The sequence below is a fragment of the Lemur catta genome, chromosome 1 (genome assembly GCF_020740605.2).
Source record: "Lemur catta isolate mLemCat1 chromosome 1, mLemCat1.pri, whole genome shotgun sequence".
Classification (NCBI taxonomy): domain Eukaryota; kingdom Metazoa; phylum Chordata; class Mammalia; order Primates; family Lemuridae; genus Lemur; species Lemur catta.
Genome location: NC_059128.1, coordinates 158,640,110 through 158,657,201, shown reverse-complemented (window position 1 = coordinate 158,657,201; position 17,092 = coordinate 158,640,110). Strand labels below are relative to the sequence as shown.

Sequence of the window (17,092 nt, the reverse complement as noted above, 5' to 3'; positions counted from 1 at the left end):
GACTAAGACGAAAAGTTCCTTGTAGCAAACCATTTGACTAGCCTCTCTGGGCTGAGAAGAGATGAACTATTTGACTTCTTCTTCATGAGAAGACACAGTCTGCTGACTGCTAATAGGGAACAACAGGGAACACAACACAATGTCCAAGTTAATTTTTAAACCTGCACAAGAACAACGCACCACTTGGCAACACTGATCACTCCTATCCCGGGAAGATTCAAGACCACAGAGGTATCAGTAGAACAGTTTGAGCTTTTAGCTCAGCTTTCAAAACAGTGACATCCCATCCAGTGTTATGTCGTATATATATATTTCTATATAGATCACTTCTCATTAATTGATGCCATTTGCCCTGGTTTTGTTTCACAGATTAAAGTAAGAACCAATAATATCTAAATGCTGATATGGAATGAAAACAGAGAACTCTCTTTGTTGGCTTATTTCAATCAAACATAGAAATATATCGTCATAGGAAGTCTATCCATAAAAGGAATTTTAGGTTTTTCTAATTAAGCCTTTTAGTAGAAAGATGTGATTTCTAATCAAATCCACGTTATCCTGTAATTTCATACGCTGTTCTGTTTTCTTTATGCTTTGTACTCTAAGTGTTAAAATATCTTTCATAATTCTCTAAATTCTTGTTTCAAATGTTATACAGTAATAAATATACAACAAAATACCAGAAAGAGAAAGAGTTACTTTATGAAACACACGGACACATTAAAGATTTTTTAATCAGATATTTATTTTAAATACTTTATGAAATCAATAAATATTTTACCATGGTAATATAAGTTGCTCCAGTAACTATCCTGAAAATGCTACTGTTTCAAGGAATATAAATTGGCTTAGAGAAATAAGAAATGCTTTTGCTACATATAACTTACATTACAGACACAGTGTAAGGGTAATGCTGACTTTGAGCACTTGATTTTAAAATATTTACTTCTCAATGTCTTTTTAAACCATGATGATAACTAGTGTTACTTAAAATAAGATGAAAATTAAAGATAAATATTCCGTAGCCCAAGCCAAAACTTAAACAAAACCTAAGTTAAGAACCATTAAAAATCAACAAAATTAGACTTGCAAACATTCTAGTAAAACATATGCTAAACTGTTTTTTACATAAGTACTGAATATTCATGGATTATAATTCATATGATTTTAAGTTCTACAATATCTGCATGAAGAATTGGAAAAGAGTAATATGCTAATAATGAGACAATAGATCATAAGCTTCTCCTTTGAATTAAAAAGGCAAAAACAGCATAATAACAATATAGTATAAATAATCAAGCAAACTTTGAGAGCTATTTTGGTAGAATATTTCACAGGAGAGGAAAGGCAGAGTCAAAGATAGACATGACAACTCAATGAGACCTAAATGTAAATGATAAAATCATCGACAAAAGCCTTGAAGGAAAATGCGTTTCCCATTGAGGGATGATTTGTACTGGCCTCCAGGTGTAATATTATGTGCACTGATGAGCTGATCAACAGAACAGAACTTCTACCCAGCTGTAATCAAGAGTGATTGATGGTTGGGACAAAAAAGTTGATTATCATGACAAGTTCGCTGATGCAGAGAAAATAAGCCCTGCTTGGGAAATGGGTAAAACCTGTTCAGAGACTACCTTTTAAAATCTTATTTATAAAGGAATCCAAGAGAAGGTTAAAAGTTGTGCAGATGGACCTGATGTCCCGACAAACCTGATAAGAATAAATTTGCCATACATCAATCTCCACAGATTTCCTATATAAGGAATTTAAAAGCTCATTTATGCCCAATAAAGAGTAACCACATATACAAAGTTACTTGTGTAATTATGAAAAGATCTCTCTGCTTCTCAAAGTATCACTGCAAATCACACCTGGGCACAGAGAATTAAACTTTCACAGCGTACCATGCCTCCATTTCTATTCAGCTCCCTCCTCTCAACATAAGAGTCCACTAAACCACTGCAACCTTTACAACTATCAGATTCAATTTATATCAAAACATAGATTTGGACTGAGACAACAGATCCCAGAGGCAGTATTTTGCATTTACAGTGAGGTTTGGCAGGCTTCAACAAGGTGAATCTGGGCCAGAATGTTGGGTATAAGTACAGCATCCTGAAAGAGCACTTTGATCGTGCAGAGATCTGTGGAATAGGAAGCTTGATAGTTTTACCATGTATTCATCTTTCCAAGTTCTGGTTCTAAAGTCATCTAAGAAATTCTAGCAATGGAAACCAAATCTAGTGTGTAATTTATCGCATGCCTGGTATAAATTCAGTCCCCTTAAGCCCAGAATCAAACCAAATCACCACTCCTAAACCAATCACCATTAGAAACTTTTAGTGTGAAGAAGGTAAAAATGAATGGGAGGTTCATTTCATCTTTATAGAGATTTTGGACCACGTGTACAATTGGGAAAGGTAAATGTATTTAATCACAATTACTCTAGTTAACTAAAACAGAGAATAGGACTCAGTAAAAACGAGACAATAACAATTAGCAACTGTCAGAAAGGAAAGGATATAAACTGCCACAAACCCCAAAATTACACAAGAACAGACAGTAATATGAGTTACGTTTTTCCTCAAATTCCTTTGCTCCTCTGACCAGGAACAAACCTCTCTACTGTCCTGGCTTTCAGGGATGTGAAACTGATGATTTATAAAATGCTGAAATAAACTATAATGAAACATAAACAACAAGAACAAACCAGGAGTCCTGATAAACAATGACTACAATCAATGAAAAGGGATGAGCAAATTTTATCTTTGGACTTTAGTTACTGATGGCTGTTAAATTAGTTTCTACTTTTGGTTTTGACAAGTTTTGTTAGTGCCTAGTTATACTTTAAGAAATGTACACAGTTGTAAAAAGAAATACAAAACAATTCATTAAATTTTTAGTAGATATATGTACCAAGAAATTTCTGGGCAACTGGGTTACACCAAGAATTTTATTCCGTGGCTAATAGGGATTTTATCGAAGAGTGATGAGGTTGCTGATGCACTCTGAAATCTTCAATCATAAAGTTAAAATTTAGGGATTTTTGACAATAGTAATTTTTTTGGGGGGGCAAATAACTAACTTTCAGAGGTTGCTACAAAGCAAGCTTCCATAAGACCAGTTGCTAGGCTACGCTCAAGTCTAATTTCACTTATTCATTTTCCTTTAAATACATGTGAATTTTCATGTTTAGGTTTCAGAGAATCAGTTGCTTAGGATGTGAATCCTACATTGTGGAGATATTAGGCATTGGGGAAAAGGAATCCTAAAATTTATTTGTATCAAAATCTAGCAATTCTTCTTAATACCCCTCAGTGAAGCTGAAAGAACATCTTAGAGATTCCTGTTTCTACCTTCATTCCTTGTCATGGCAATAGGGAAAAATATTTCTAGTTTTGAGCACTTCATTTATTTACTCAACATTTGCTGAGTGGTAGCTAAGACTTGTAGAGCTTTCCTAGCATTAATGACTTCTTGTCTCATTTTCTGGGGTCCCATGGACAACTTTTAGTTCATTAAATTGGAAACATACCTCTTGCTTCACTGCCACATTCTGCCCTCCACCTTCTGTCTTTCCATGCTTTTTCCCATGCTCAACTCTCTTCTTAAACTCTTTGCATTTAATGAAACAGACTCTCAGCACAGATTTTCTCCTATTCCTTCAATATTTACTTACTTACTACAATAGTAACGCCTTTTAAGTGGCTGTCAATTTTGAAATGTGTTCCTATATTCCAGCAATCCATGAGTATACTATTGATATCCACCCTTGATTAACTTCTGCACTGTATGTAGACTTAAGTGGCCAATTGTCTTAGTTGAAAACTATCAGCTGATGTCAATGCAAGTCTCAAAAATAAATTTCCCTTAGGGTATGGCACCTGATATGATGAATAAAAACACTATATTTGGCTCTTTTGGGACTTAAAAGCCCTGTTTCTTGTCCAATTAGCTGTTAAAAGAACCTTGAAAAAATCAACTAAATATTCTGGCCTTTGGTTTCTCCATCTGTACAATCTATAAATAGAACGATTTCTTAGATATCTCTGTGCACTAATATAAAATAACTATGAGTTGCTTACAGTACTACATAGAAATGCAAATATCCCTTTGTTTACTGGAGGTTAAGTATGCATTTACTAATCATATCTAAAATCAACTTTCTTTTTCTAGACATTCAAGGTTAAATTTTCCGTGTTTAGGAGAAGTTTGCTAGAAAAATAAATTTTATTATTTTGTTTGTTTATAAAGAAAAGAAACCCAGAGAAATACGGACTCTTTTATAAAGATTTCTCAATTCTCATTCCCTTCTTCTTCATTCAATCCCCAGACGTGGAGTATCAAAGCCTGATTTCAGAGAGTCCTGAAATGACCCAATAGTTGGGGTTTTATTTTAAAAATCCTGCCAAAGAAGCACAGTGCTTAAATAGATTCCTATGTTCTTGGCTGGCTCATTTTCTCCTGAAATCTCTCGCAGCTAGACCCAATATTTCTTGCGTGGTCCTTCTGTTTTAGTTTTGTTTCTGAGAATTCCTGACAGAGCTGTGGGTTCCATTCAGGAAGTGGAAGCTAGCAAGGTTGAGGATGAAATGTGCCCCAAATGCACACTCGGAGCATAAGCCCTTCAAAAGCGACCTCCCAGCCACTTGTTTCAAACATTGCCACAACCTATAGGCCACCACCACTCTCTCCAGAGCCGGCTCCTCACAAAAGGGTGACCTGGCAGCGCAACTAAACCTCATCAACTTCTCAGATGTGTCCGTTATATGCAAGCCGGATGGCCCTGTCAAAGGACTGCTTTTGAAGAAGAAAAAAGCACCCAGTGGGAAGACATAGTGCTCAGGCCAAAGCTCCAGAAAACTCTGAGTCCTGCAGACAGAGGACACTCTCTTATGAAAGAGATGTTTCAAAGCTGCATGAAAATTTAATTTATAACTGGGTCCCTCAGAAGATCCTCTGGGACGCAGCAGCAGCAGCAGCAGCAACAGAGGTTGGAAGTTTTTAATAGATGCAGGTTTGCCAGGGACAAGTTGTCCCTGAATTTTTTTAAAAGGTAAAAAAAAAAATTACCAAGAGTGAATGTCTCATAGCTTAACAGGAAAACACACTAAATACAAACACTTTAAACAGAATAGATCCTTTTAAATACTTTTTTAAAAAAGCAAAGATATTTTTAAATTTTGATATTATTAAGGAGTATAGCATTCAAAGGAAAAAAATAACCGCATTTTTATCCTATACAATACAAACCGCCTTTCAATTTCATTTACTACACAGTTTATAATTCAATTGGCTACATGTCATATTTTATTTAATTCTTACATCACTATAAGGTTTGCTACTCATTTGAAATTAGATGGTTGTGGAACCTGTAAGTTCCATGAAGAGCCCAAAGACATGTGACCATATAGAGAAGGCAACTCTAGACAACAGGTGGTCTAATTCCTAAAGTGATTTTCCTACCATTTCACTCTGCTTTCCTGGAGGCTGCTTTCAGGTTTGGGATTAGATGCATATCCCATACACATAGGTTCTTATTAACCTTTCTCATAGGATGTATAATAAAATTCTGAAATCTAAGTGTGAGAATGATAATATCTGTACTCTCACTGGCTGGTCTTAAGGAAATCTGTAGAAAATTGCAACTGAGGTTGTAAAAATGGTATAATTTGAGACAAAATATGTGCCTTAAAAACCATAACAGAATAATGGATACAACAATTCCCTTTTCCTTTATAGAATTCAAGCATGCTTGTAAAGGATGTTCAGAAAATAAAGAAAAAGGAGAAAGAAGTAAAAGAATAGTTCTTTGACCCCAATACAACCTCTATTAGTTTTTGTTTTTACCCCACCTAAGCAGTATTTCCTTCAAACATCAACCTCACCACTAATATTGATTTAAATATTAACAAGATATCTTAAGCCATGATGTTAAGTAAACTTAAGTATCTAATTTGATCTTTGGTAAAAAAGACTACTTCTATCAGTATGTTCATCATTATGTTGACACACTTGGTTATGGCTGTTATGACTAAGAAATATGAATTAAATACAGACACATAGCTTAGTTTTACTTCATTTCTGGGTTCCAAAGTGTAGAAAAATTAATTTCTATTTTGTAATACCACTGGAAAAGTTATCAGTTATATTGGTGATGATCCCAGGGACCCCCTTTTAGAGGAGTATGAGGTCTCCAAACAATGTTTTGCTTTAATGAGGTTTTTGTTTCCCCCTTCTGGTATATCAAACAGTTCCCCAAAGTAATCGATGCTTGACAGTCTGAGTCCTAAAGGACATGCTGTTACTGCATTATAGTTCATAAATTTGAATTTCAATTTAAACTTTCCACATGTTTGTGCTTGAATTGTGTGTGACTGAATATAAGTAATGACATTTGAGAGGACTTGTGGGCACTTGTGGGTGAGACGTAGCCCCTGAATGGCTTTCTGTACCAGTTCTGCCTCTTTCCAGTTAGTTCCATAAGGAACGAAACCCCCAGGCCTTCTGTCTAAGACAGCCTGATTAAGCAGGAAACACACAGATCTCACTCTGTGACACTGTTGTAGCATCCACTGGAACTTCATAATGGACTTGCTGTCCTACCCTGAACAGATGCGGTGTGAACAGCAGAGAAGAAAACACTGGCCCTACCCAGCCAGCTAGTGGCCACATGGCCTTGTACAGATCTCCTGCACACGCTGCATCTCAGCTTTTGCATGCGAAATTAGCAAAAGGTCTCCTCTGTGTCTAACATAATATGAAATTCTATTGTTAGAAGGTTAATTATAATAAAACTAAGATGCTACAATTTTACAATTTCTTAGTTTGGGATCTAAGATCCTATTTCCTATTCTATAAACAATCATTGAGTATTCATTCTCTACTTCATTTAATACACACACATCTATGTTGGGCCTGCTATAAATTGTCTTTCAAAGGCACACTTAATAACTTGCCCAGGCCACATGGTAATTTATGCTTATTTTAAGATGCTGATAAAATAATTGGACAAATTATAACCCTTTAGTCTTTAATTGGAAGCTTTCTACATAACCCTATGTATGTTTCATATGAATGTCGAGAAGAGTTTTTATCAAGAAAAAGCCTACACCAGGACAAGGTAATCTGATTAAAAATGCATATAATATAATTAATGACATTTTAAAAACTATCTGCAGCGTCAAAAATGAAAACTGGATCATACAGGAAATACATATGGCGAGCTACACAGTTTATGATATGAAGGGTTAAAAAAATAAATAAAAGCTTAGGGGGAAAGGAAATTGAATTTTCATGATCCAAAGATGAAAAGAACTACAAGCTATTATTTTCATTGGAAGGAGAAGAGGCTTTGAAATGTAAAAAGGTTCATAAGGCAAAAATACTTTCCTATGTCGCAGAGGATTCAGCCAAGCATACAACTGAATTACAGTGTTATTTTTCCAGAAAGATTCTAGGTCTAAAAATGGAGACAGGAACACAAATTCCAGATTTACCTGGAAAGAACAGAAGGGCTGTTTTACTGGGATTAGAAAGACTTTTCTTGGTATTAAAATGATCCAATATAATATATATGTGTATTTACATTATGGTTTTTCTTTATATAGGGATTATCTTCTCATATATGGATCGATTGATAAATCCAATTGATCTTGGCATTCAGTATCTAAATATTTTATACAATTAGTACTTATGGGCATGGCTGGTCAATATTTCTAATACATGAGTTTCTCTTATTGATATATAATAATATAAAAATATTTTTTAAGATTCTTAGAGAGCTTCTATTCCTATATTTCAATTCTGCAATAATTTTATTTTGGTTGTAAAACATAGTTAAAATGTTTTTATGTCATTAATAAACTCAGCATTGGCTTTTCCTATTTAAAAAAATAAAACTGTGATATTTAAAATTAACACTGCATAGTGAATTTATATCCAAGGTCCTGTATAAAACAAAGTGTAAGGTCAATGAATTCATATGGGTCTAGCTTACATAGACCAAAGAAACTGGACTGAGTAATTATCTGAAAAATTCAAGTGGTCATGAAATTTGGTTCAAACCTACATCTAACATCCAAATAAACTACAATATCTGTGATAGGCAAATTAATGTGTTCCCAAAGATGTTTAAATCCTAATTACTGGAAACTATGAATGTGTTATATTATAAAACAAAGAAAGATTAGGTTAGCAGATAAAAATCAGGTTGCTAATCAGCTGACCATGAATTAGGGAAACTATCCTGAATTATCCAGGTGGGCCCATTGTGATCACAAGGGTCTGTAAATGTGGAAGAGAGAGGCAAAGGACTGAAAGTCAGAATGATTAGGAGTGAGAAGGACTCAACTGGCTATTGCTGTTTTTGAAGATGGGATGGGGTCACAAGCCAAGGAATGTAGGCAGCCTCCAGAAGCTGAAAAAAAGGAAAACACTGGATCTTCCCCTAAAGCCTCCAGAAAGAACATAACCCTGAGGACACCTTGATTTTATCCTAGTGAGATTCATTTCAGACTTTTCTGCTCCAGTACTGTAAAATGATACAGACACACCTCGGAGATGTTGCAGATCTGGTTCCAGAAGACTGCAATAAAGTGAATATCACAATTAAGTGAGTCACATGGATTTTCTCATTTCCCAGTGCATATAAAAGTTATGCTTACACTATGCTGTAGTCTATGAAGTGTGCAACAGCATGGAGTCTAAAAATACAATGCATTTACCTTAATTTAAAAATACTTTATTGGTAAAAAATACTAACAATCTTGTGAGCCTTCAGCGAGTTATAATCTTTTTGCTGGTGAAGGGTCTTGTCTCAATGTGGTTGGGTGCTTTCTGGTAAAGGTGGTGATTGTTGAAGGTTGGGGAGGCTGAGGCAATTTCTTAAAAGACAACAATGAAGTTTGTTGCATCAATTGATTCTTCATTTCATGAAAGATTTCTCTGTAGCATGTGATGCTATTTGATAGCATTTTACCCTCAGTAGAACATTCAAAATTGGAGTCAGTCTTTTCAAACCCTGCTGCTACTTTATCAACTAAGTTCATGCAATATTCTAAATCCTTTGTTGCAATTTCAATAATATTCACAGCATCTTCACCAGCAATAGATTCCATCTGAAGAAACCACTTTCTTTGCTCATCCATAAGAAGCACTTCCTCATCTATTCGAGTTTTATCATGAGATTACAGCAATTCAGTGACATCTTCAGGCTTCACTTCTGATTCTAGCTCTCTTGATATTTCCACAACATCTACAGTTACTTCCTCTACTGAGTTCTTGAAACCTTCAAAGTCATCCATGAGGGTTGATACCCTCACCACTTCCCATAAATCACAAATATTCTTAATGGCATCTAGAATGGTGAATCCTTTCCAGAAGGTTTCAATTTACTTTGCTCAGATCCATGAGAGGAATGACTATTTATGGCAGCCATAGCTTTATGAAAGGTATTCTTAAAAATAAGAGTTGAAAGTCAAAATTACTCCTTTTTCCATGGGCTGCATAATAAATGTTGTATTAGCAGACATGAAAACAACAATTGTCTCTTCGTACATCTTGTCAGAGCTATCAGGTGACCAGGTGCATTGTCAATGAGCAGTAATATTCTGAAAGTAATCTTTCTTTTGAGCAGTGTGTCTCCATGGTGGGCTTGAAATATTCAGTAAACTATGCTATAAACAGAGGTACTGTTATCTAGGCTTTATTCAATTTATAGAGTACAGGCACAGTAGATTTACCATAATTCTTAAGGACCCTAGGATTTTTGGAACGATCAATGAGCAATGGCTTCAACTTTAAGCCACTAGCTACATTAGCTCCTAAAAAGAGAGTCAGCCTGTCCTTTGAAGATCCAAAGGCAGACACTGACTTCTCCTCTCTAGTTATGAAAGTCCTGCATGGCATCTTCTTCCAGAAGAGGGCTGTTTTGTCTCCGTTGAAAATCTGTTGTTTAGTGTAACTATCTTCATCAATTGTCTTAGCAAGATTTTCTGGAGAACTTATTGCAGCTTCTACATTAGCATTTGCTGCTTCACCTTGCATATTTATATTATAAACTTCTTTCTTTAAATCTCATGAACCAACTTCTGCTAGCTTCAAACTTTTCTTCTACAGCTTCATCACCTCTTTTAGGCTTCATAGAATTGAAGAGAGTTAGGGGCTTGCTCCGGATTAGGCTTTGACTTAAGGGAATGTTATGATTGCTTTGATCTTCTATCCAGACCACTAAAACTTTCTCCAGCAACTTATCAGCAATAAGGCTGTTTCATTTTCTTATCATTCACGTGTTTATTAGAGTAGCACATTTAATATCCTTCAACTACTTTTCCTTTGCATTCACAACTTGGCTAACTGTTTGGAGGAAGAGTCTAGCCTTTGCCCTGTCGTGGTTTTTGATATGCCTGCCTTACTAACTTAATCATTTCTAGCTTTTGATATAAATTGAGAGACATGTGATTCTTCCTTTCACATGAACACTCAGAGGCCATTGTAGGGTTTTTAGTTGGCCCAATCTCAGAGCATAGGGAAGCTCAAGGAGAGGGAGGGAGACAGAAGAACGGCATGCTGGTGGTGCAGTCAGAACACACACAACTTTTATCGATTAAATATGCCATCTTGTATGGGTGCAATTCAAGGCACCCCAAAACAATTATAATAGTAACATTAAAGATAACTGATAACAAACCACTGTAACAGATACAATAACAATAGAAAAGTTTGAGATATTGAAAGAATTGCCAAAATGCAAGACAGAGACAGAGTAGAGGCATGCCTATATATTTGTGTTGTTTCAAGCCACTAAGTTTGTAGTAATTTGTTATAGCAGCAGTAAAAGATTAATATACTAACCATCTAGCAAACAGTCAAGGCTACAATTGTTTAATTATGACTCAGACTGATTAGTAGAAATCCCCCAAATACATTGCCCAATTTCCATTTACCACATGCTGGACAGACCTGAAAGCAAAGTTATGAGAGTGAGAAGCCAACTGTCCCTAATAAATACATATTGATTCCTACATCACATAGAAACTTCCATAACAAAATAAATTGCTACTCTCTGTTACCAAAGAAATAATATAAGATTACATCTTAGACAAAAATATGTTAATATACCTTACATGATGTTCTTTATGTTAATGTTAATAATCATATGTGTATGTATTCAATTACTAAAGCATATCTGATAATATTTCCAAAATGTCCTAACATAACTTTGATACCAATCTACAGAATTTGAAACACTCAAAAAAACAGAACTACTCTCTGGAAGTTGTGATTGATCCATCACTTGGAATAATCAACCAAAAGAACTGGCCTGGACATGATACATGGGATTCGTGCACTCAGTGGGAGATAAGTTTCAATGACCTTGAAGTCCTTTTCTGATTCTTAGTTTACAGGAAATATCGCTAATACAGAACAGAATATTGACAGTGAATTGTTGGCAGGAGCATATATTTGAAATAGCCCCATTAGATGTAAGAAGCTGGCAACATGGCTCCTGGGAGACTTTTACATCATTATCTGATCAATTCCAAAGTAAAGCATCAATACAATTTAAAAAGAAAAGAACTAAAAGGAGCCACTTAAAGTAACAATTATGAAACTCTATGATTATTTTTTAAGCATTTAGAAATGACCAAAGTTATAACTATTGAATTAAAAATTCTTTTTCTATTTTATTTTTTGAGACAGAGTCTCACTCTGTAGCCAGGGCTAAAGTGCAATGGTGTCATCATAACTCACTGCAACGTCAAACTCCTGGGCTTAAGCAATCTTCCTGCCTCAGCCTCCCAAGTAGCTCGGACTACAAGCTCACGCCACAAGACCCAGATAATTTTTTTTATTTGAAGTAGAGATGGGGTCTTGCTCTTGCTCACACTGGTCTCAAACTCCTGAGCTCAAGTGATCCTGCTGCCTTGACCTCCCAGAGTGCTAGGATTATAGACATTGAGCCACTGCACTCAGTCCAGTTCAAAATTCTTATTTTCATGTTAGGAGAACTCTATAAAATAGCTGGTAGAGAATATTATGTAACAATCATCACTTGAAAATATTGTTAATAAACAATCCCAGGATAAATTTATATAATTCAAATCAAGGTGCTCAGTATTAAAAAATGAACAAACAAAAGACATCTCTTCAAATCAAATGCTATATGTTTGGTGTATTCTTTCTTTTTAGCAGCAAATACCATTTAAGTGCTGCTATGGACTGAATGTTTATATTCCTGCCAAATTCAGATCATATGTTCAAATTCTAACCCCCAAAATGATGGCATTAGGATGTGGGGCTTTTTGGTAGGTGATTAGTTTGTGAGAGAAGAACTCTCATGGATGGAATTAATGCCCTTATAAAATAGGCCCAAGGAACACTGTGGAAAAAAATAGTAGAGGATATAAACAGATGGAAAACCATACCATGCTCATGGATCGGTAGAATCAACATTGTTAAAATGTCTATACTACCCAAAGTGATCTACAGATTCAATGCAATCCCTATTAAAATATCAACATCATTTTTCACAAATCTAGAAAAAATAATTCTATGCTTTGTATGGAAACAAAGAAGACCCCATATAGCAAAGGCAACCTTAAGCAAAAAGAACAAATTGGGAAGTATCAATTTACCAGGTTTCAAGCTATACTACAAGGCTATAGTAACTAAAACAGCATGCTACTGGCACAAGAACAGAGACATAGACCACTGGATCAGAACAGAGAACCCAGATATAAAACCATCCTCATATTGCCATCTGCTCTTTCACAAACCAGACAAAAACATACGCTGGGGAAAAGAATCCCTATTCTATAAATGGTGCTGGGAAAATTGGATAGCCCCATGAAGAAGACTGAAACAGGATCCATATCTCTCACCACTCACAAAAATCAACTCACAATGGATACAGACTTAAACCAAGGCATGAAACTATAAGAATTCTGGAAGAAAATGTTGGAAAAACTTTTATAGACATTGGCCTAGGCAAAGAATTTATGAAGAAGGCCCCCAAAACAATCACAGCAATAAAACCAAATGGGATATGGTCAAATTAAAAAGCTTCTGCATAGCAAAGAAACAATCATTAGAGCGAATAGACAACCTATAGAATGGGAGAATATATTTGCATGTTATACGTCCAATAAAGGGCTGAAACTAGGGACTATAAAGAAATCAAGCAAATCAGCAAGAAAAAAATCAGGTAACCCCATTAAAAAGTGGGTAAAAAACATGAACAGAAACTTTTCAAACGAAGACAGATGAATGACCAACAAACATAGAAAATATGAAAAAATGCTCAACATCTCTAATCATCAGAGAATGCAAATCAAAACCACAATGAGTTATCACCCAATTCCAGTGAAAATGGCTTTTATCAAAAAGTCCAAAAATAACAAATGTTGGTGTGGATGCAGAGATAGGAACACTCATACACTGCTGGTGGGACTGCAAACTAGTAAAACTTCTATGGAAAGCAGTATGGAGATACCTCAAAGAACTAAAAATAGAACTACCATTTGATCCAGCAATCCTACTATTGGGTGTTTACACAAAGGAAAAAAAGACATTCTATTAAAAGGACATCTGCACTGGAATGTTTATAGCAACACAATTCACAATTGCAAAGACGTGGAAACAACCCAAGTGGCCATCAATACATGAATGGATTAATAAAATGTGGTGGGTGTGTGTGTGTACACACACACACCATGGAGTACTACTCAGCCATAAATAATGGTGAACTAATACCTCTTGTACTAATCTGGATGGAGCTAGAGAGCATTCTTCTAAATGAAGTGTCACAAGAATGGATAAACAAACACCACATGTACTCACCATTAAATTGGAACTGAATGATCAACACTTACGTGCACATATAGAAATAAAATTCATTAGAAATCAAGCAGGTTGGAGGTGGGAGAAGGGGATGGGTAAATTCACACCTAACGGGTACAATGCACACTATCTGGGGGATGGGTACACTTATAATTTTGACCAAAATGGTACAAAAGCAATTTATATAACCAAAATGTTTATACCCCCATAATATTCTGAAATGAAAATAAATATATAAATAAATAAATGAATATAAAATACGGTACAAAAAGGTAGAGCATCTATTATACAATTTATAGCTAGTATTTAAAGATGCTGTTTCGGGTGATATTCTAAATGCTTTGTATGTGTTAACTCATTTATTAAAACAATCCTTCTAATATTTATATTATCTCCCACTTTATAAAGTTGGGAAAGTTGAGGAAAAGAGACCGTACTTGAGTATAACATAATAAGTTACAGCTAAGACACGCTGACTCATTTAGACTCCATCCCCATTCCTGCTGTGCTTTCTACCATTCCATCCTCCTCCAAAAATGGATACCATTAGTATGTTGACTTGCTGGATCCTTCTTATCTGCATTTCCTTATTAAGAATTAAAACTGACTAGATATAATCCTTCTCAACTTACTTAGCATTCTTTTATAAACATTTTCAAAGTTATTACATGGTCTTTGTAAACATTCAATGATTATACTATAATCAAATAACTGGATTAGTCAATTAATGTAACTATTGCCATATCTTAAGGCAAAGAATTCTCTTTGAACTTTTATAAGTAAAAAATAATGCTACTACAATAAGCATATTTTTTAGCATAAATACATAAATAAAATAGGTCCAAGGGAGCTCCTTTATTCTTCTTACTATGTGAGAATACACTGAAAATGCACCATCTCTGAACCAGAAAGCAGGCCCCTACCAGACACTGAATTGGCCAGCACCTTGATCTTGGATCTCAGCCTCCAGAACTGTGAGAAATAAATTCCTGTAGTTTATAAGCTACTTAGTTTATGGTATTTTGTTTTAGCAGGCCAAAAAGACTAAGATAGGTACTAAATAGGCAATCTACTCTTCTCTTTCTTAAGTCAACAAAAGTGATGTTGTAAAATTATCTGATGATTGCACTAGTAGGTATGAGTACATAAGACAACAGCAAACCTTATACAAAATGAAATCTTCTCCTCACAGACAAAACAAACAACTTTATTTATGCCACTTCTATTTTGTATACCTGATTATCTTGTACCCTATCCTCATCACCAGAACATCCAAGGGAGCTACTTGACTGGAGAGAAGGCTTAACATTCTCTAGAATGCAGATATGTTTGGTCATCTTCACACTATCAACCTAGGATTAGATCACGGCACCTTGAGGAGTCCGTTTTGATAGGGCTGGTCCCTCTCTTTGCCTAGAGTATGAACAGTGTCCAATTTCTATTTCTTTCAAACCAACATTCCCCCTTCCCTCTGCATCTCTCAGAACTAACCCCACACCAAAGCAGGTTTAGCAGGGAAGGGGGAAAACACAGATTATTCACATTGGCCACAAATCAAAATTATTATCACTGTGATGGATCCAGAGGCATCCCTGATCCTAGAAAAGGTATAAAAGGTGTGAATAACTCCCTGAATAACTTGCATAGCACTGTTCAGGTCCACATATATTTCCCTCTGTGTCCACTTACGTTTTATTGTTTTGGGGCTTGAATGATTTGAAGTCTTTAGGATCCCCTGTTAAACTGTTAATATTCCTAGGACAATAACTTGAGATTTCTAATACAAATATAAGTAAGGACACAAGGGCTGATCTGGAATTCGGAGCTTTCATGTCAGGCAAAAGAAGTTTACAGAGCCAAACTATTGGCCTCAGAATACGATTTGTTTCCTACCTTATTTCAGAGGTGTAATGTATTGAAAGCCTCATTAGTCCTATTCCCAAAGGCAGAGTGTATTACCTACATGTAGCATTCCCAGCAGATAAAAAATAAAAATAAAAACAAACAAAACAAACACCAAACTGCGAGTATAAAAACTTGTATGTGTGTGGATTTTGTACAGTAAAAAACTAAGCACAATGTAATAAACTCCAAAATCAAAGCACATAAGGAATGAAATGCTACCTTTGAATTTTGACATGCTCAGTTATTAGAGAAAAATGTTTAAAAAATTTTTTTCTCCTACAGGATCAGAACAGCATAATACATTTTTTAGTGAATACTAAATGATAAACTTACATCAGAATTAAATCTCAACTGGCAAATGTTGCATGATATGATTTGCTTTCTTCGATGGGGAAGAGGAACCCCGAATGTATGATTTATTACAGCTTTTTGAATTGGGTCCATCTGTAATGAGAAAAAAATACAACAAATAGAAATAAAGCTTGTCAGTTCCATTGGAATTTTCCTATTTCATTAAAGAACCAATCTGCACAGCTTCAATCTACTGCTCACATTATAAAGAACATTTTTATTCTAAGAAACATTTCTAATTTCTTGGAAAATAGATAACCAAAAGCTCAAAGCTCAGTATGATAAGGATATGATAAATGTACCCATTAGATTCCACATTTAGGATCAACAATTGTCTCAGTTTAATAATCCTTAAATATAATTAAAGATTTATCAAAACTCAAGTTATTGCTAATGCAAATAATTTAACACAGAAATGTGTCTATTGTCCCAAAATGGACTTCAAAATAGAGTTATTCAGCTGGGAAGTCATGAAAATAAATTATGTACCATTATTCAACATCGACCTGATGTTATGTTTGGTATCTTTTGGATCCTAAGAATATAGTATACAAATCCTGCTTTCTATAAGGAGCTGTTAATTAAGTCATTCAGTAATCATTTACTGACTACCTAGTATATACTACTCTCCTATGAGCATATTTTGGAAGGTACAGAGAGTTTGGGCCAGATGTCAGTTATCTATCTCCATCCACCCCCAGGACAGGACAAGCAACAACAGAAACAATTTCAGCAATCCAGCTCTGATAAGGCTTAATATTCCCACACCAAGTTTTGTTCTGTTGTTCACATCAGTGATTCTCGAACTATTAGAATCAGATCAAACTTTTGATCTGCTTCTTAATTCTTGTGAAAACTCTTTTCTATCTGTGTCTATTTCTTAAAGTTGTGATGAGGTTTAAATATGATAATTCATGAAATTTACTTAGCTCAGTCAGTCTGGGCACATTAAAAAAATCAATAGGTGCTGGCTATTATTATATGTTCCTTA

The 17,092-nt window shown here is 35.1% G+C and overlaps 1 protein-coding gene across 1 annotated transcript in view; it reads right to left on the bottom strand.

Moving 5' to 3' along the window:
- ZNF385D (zinc finger protein 385D) overlaps window positions 1-17,092 on the bottom strand; it is a 288,653-nt gene that overhangs the window by 111,592 nt on the left and 159,969 nt on the right. Inside the window, exon 3 of the mRNA XM_045555815.1 lies at window positions 16,084-16,194. Within this exon, the coding sequence (XP_045411771.1) occupies window positions 16,084-16,194 (111 nt within the window). The remainder of the gene's footprint in view (window positions 1-16,083; window positions 16,195-17,092) is intronic.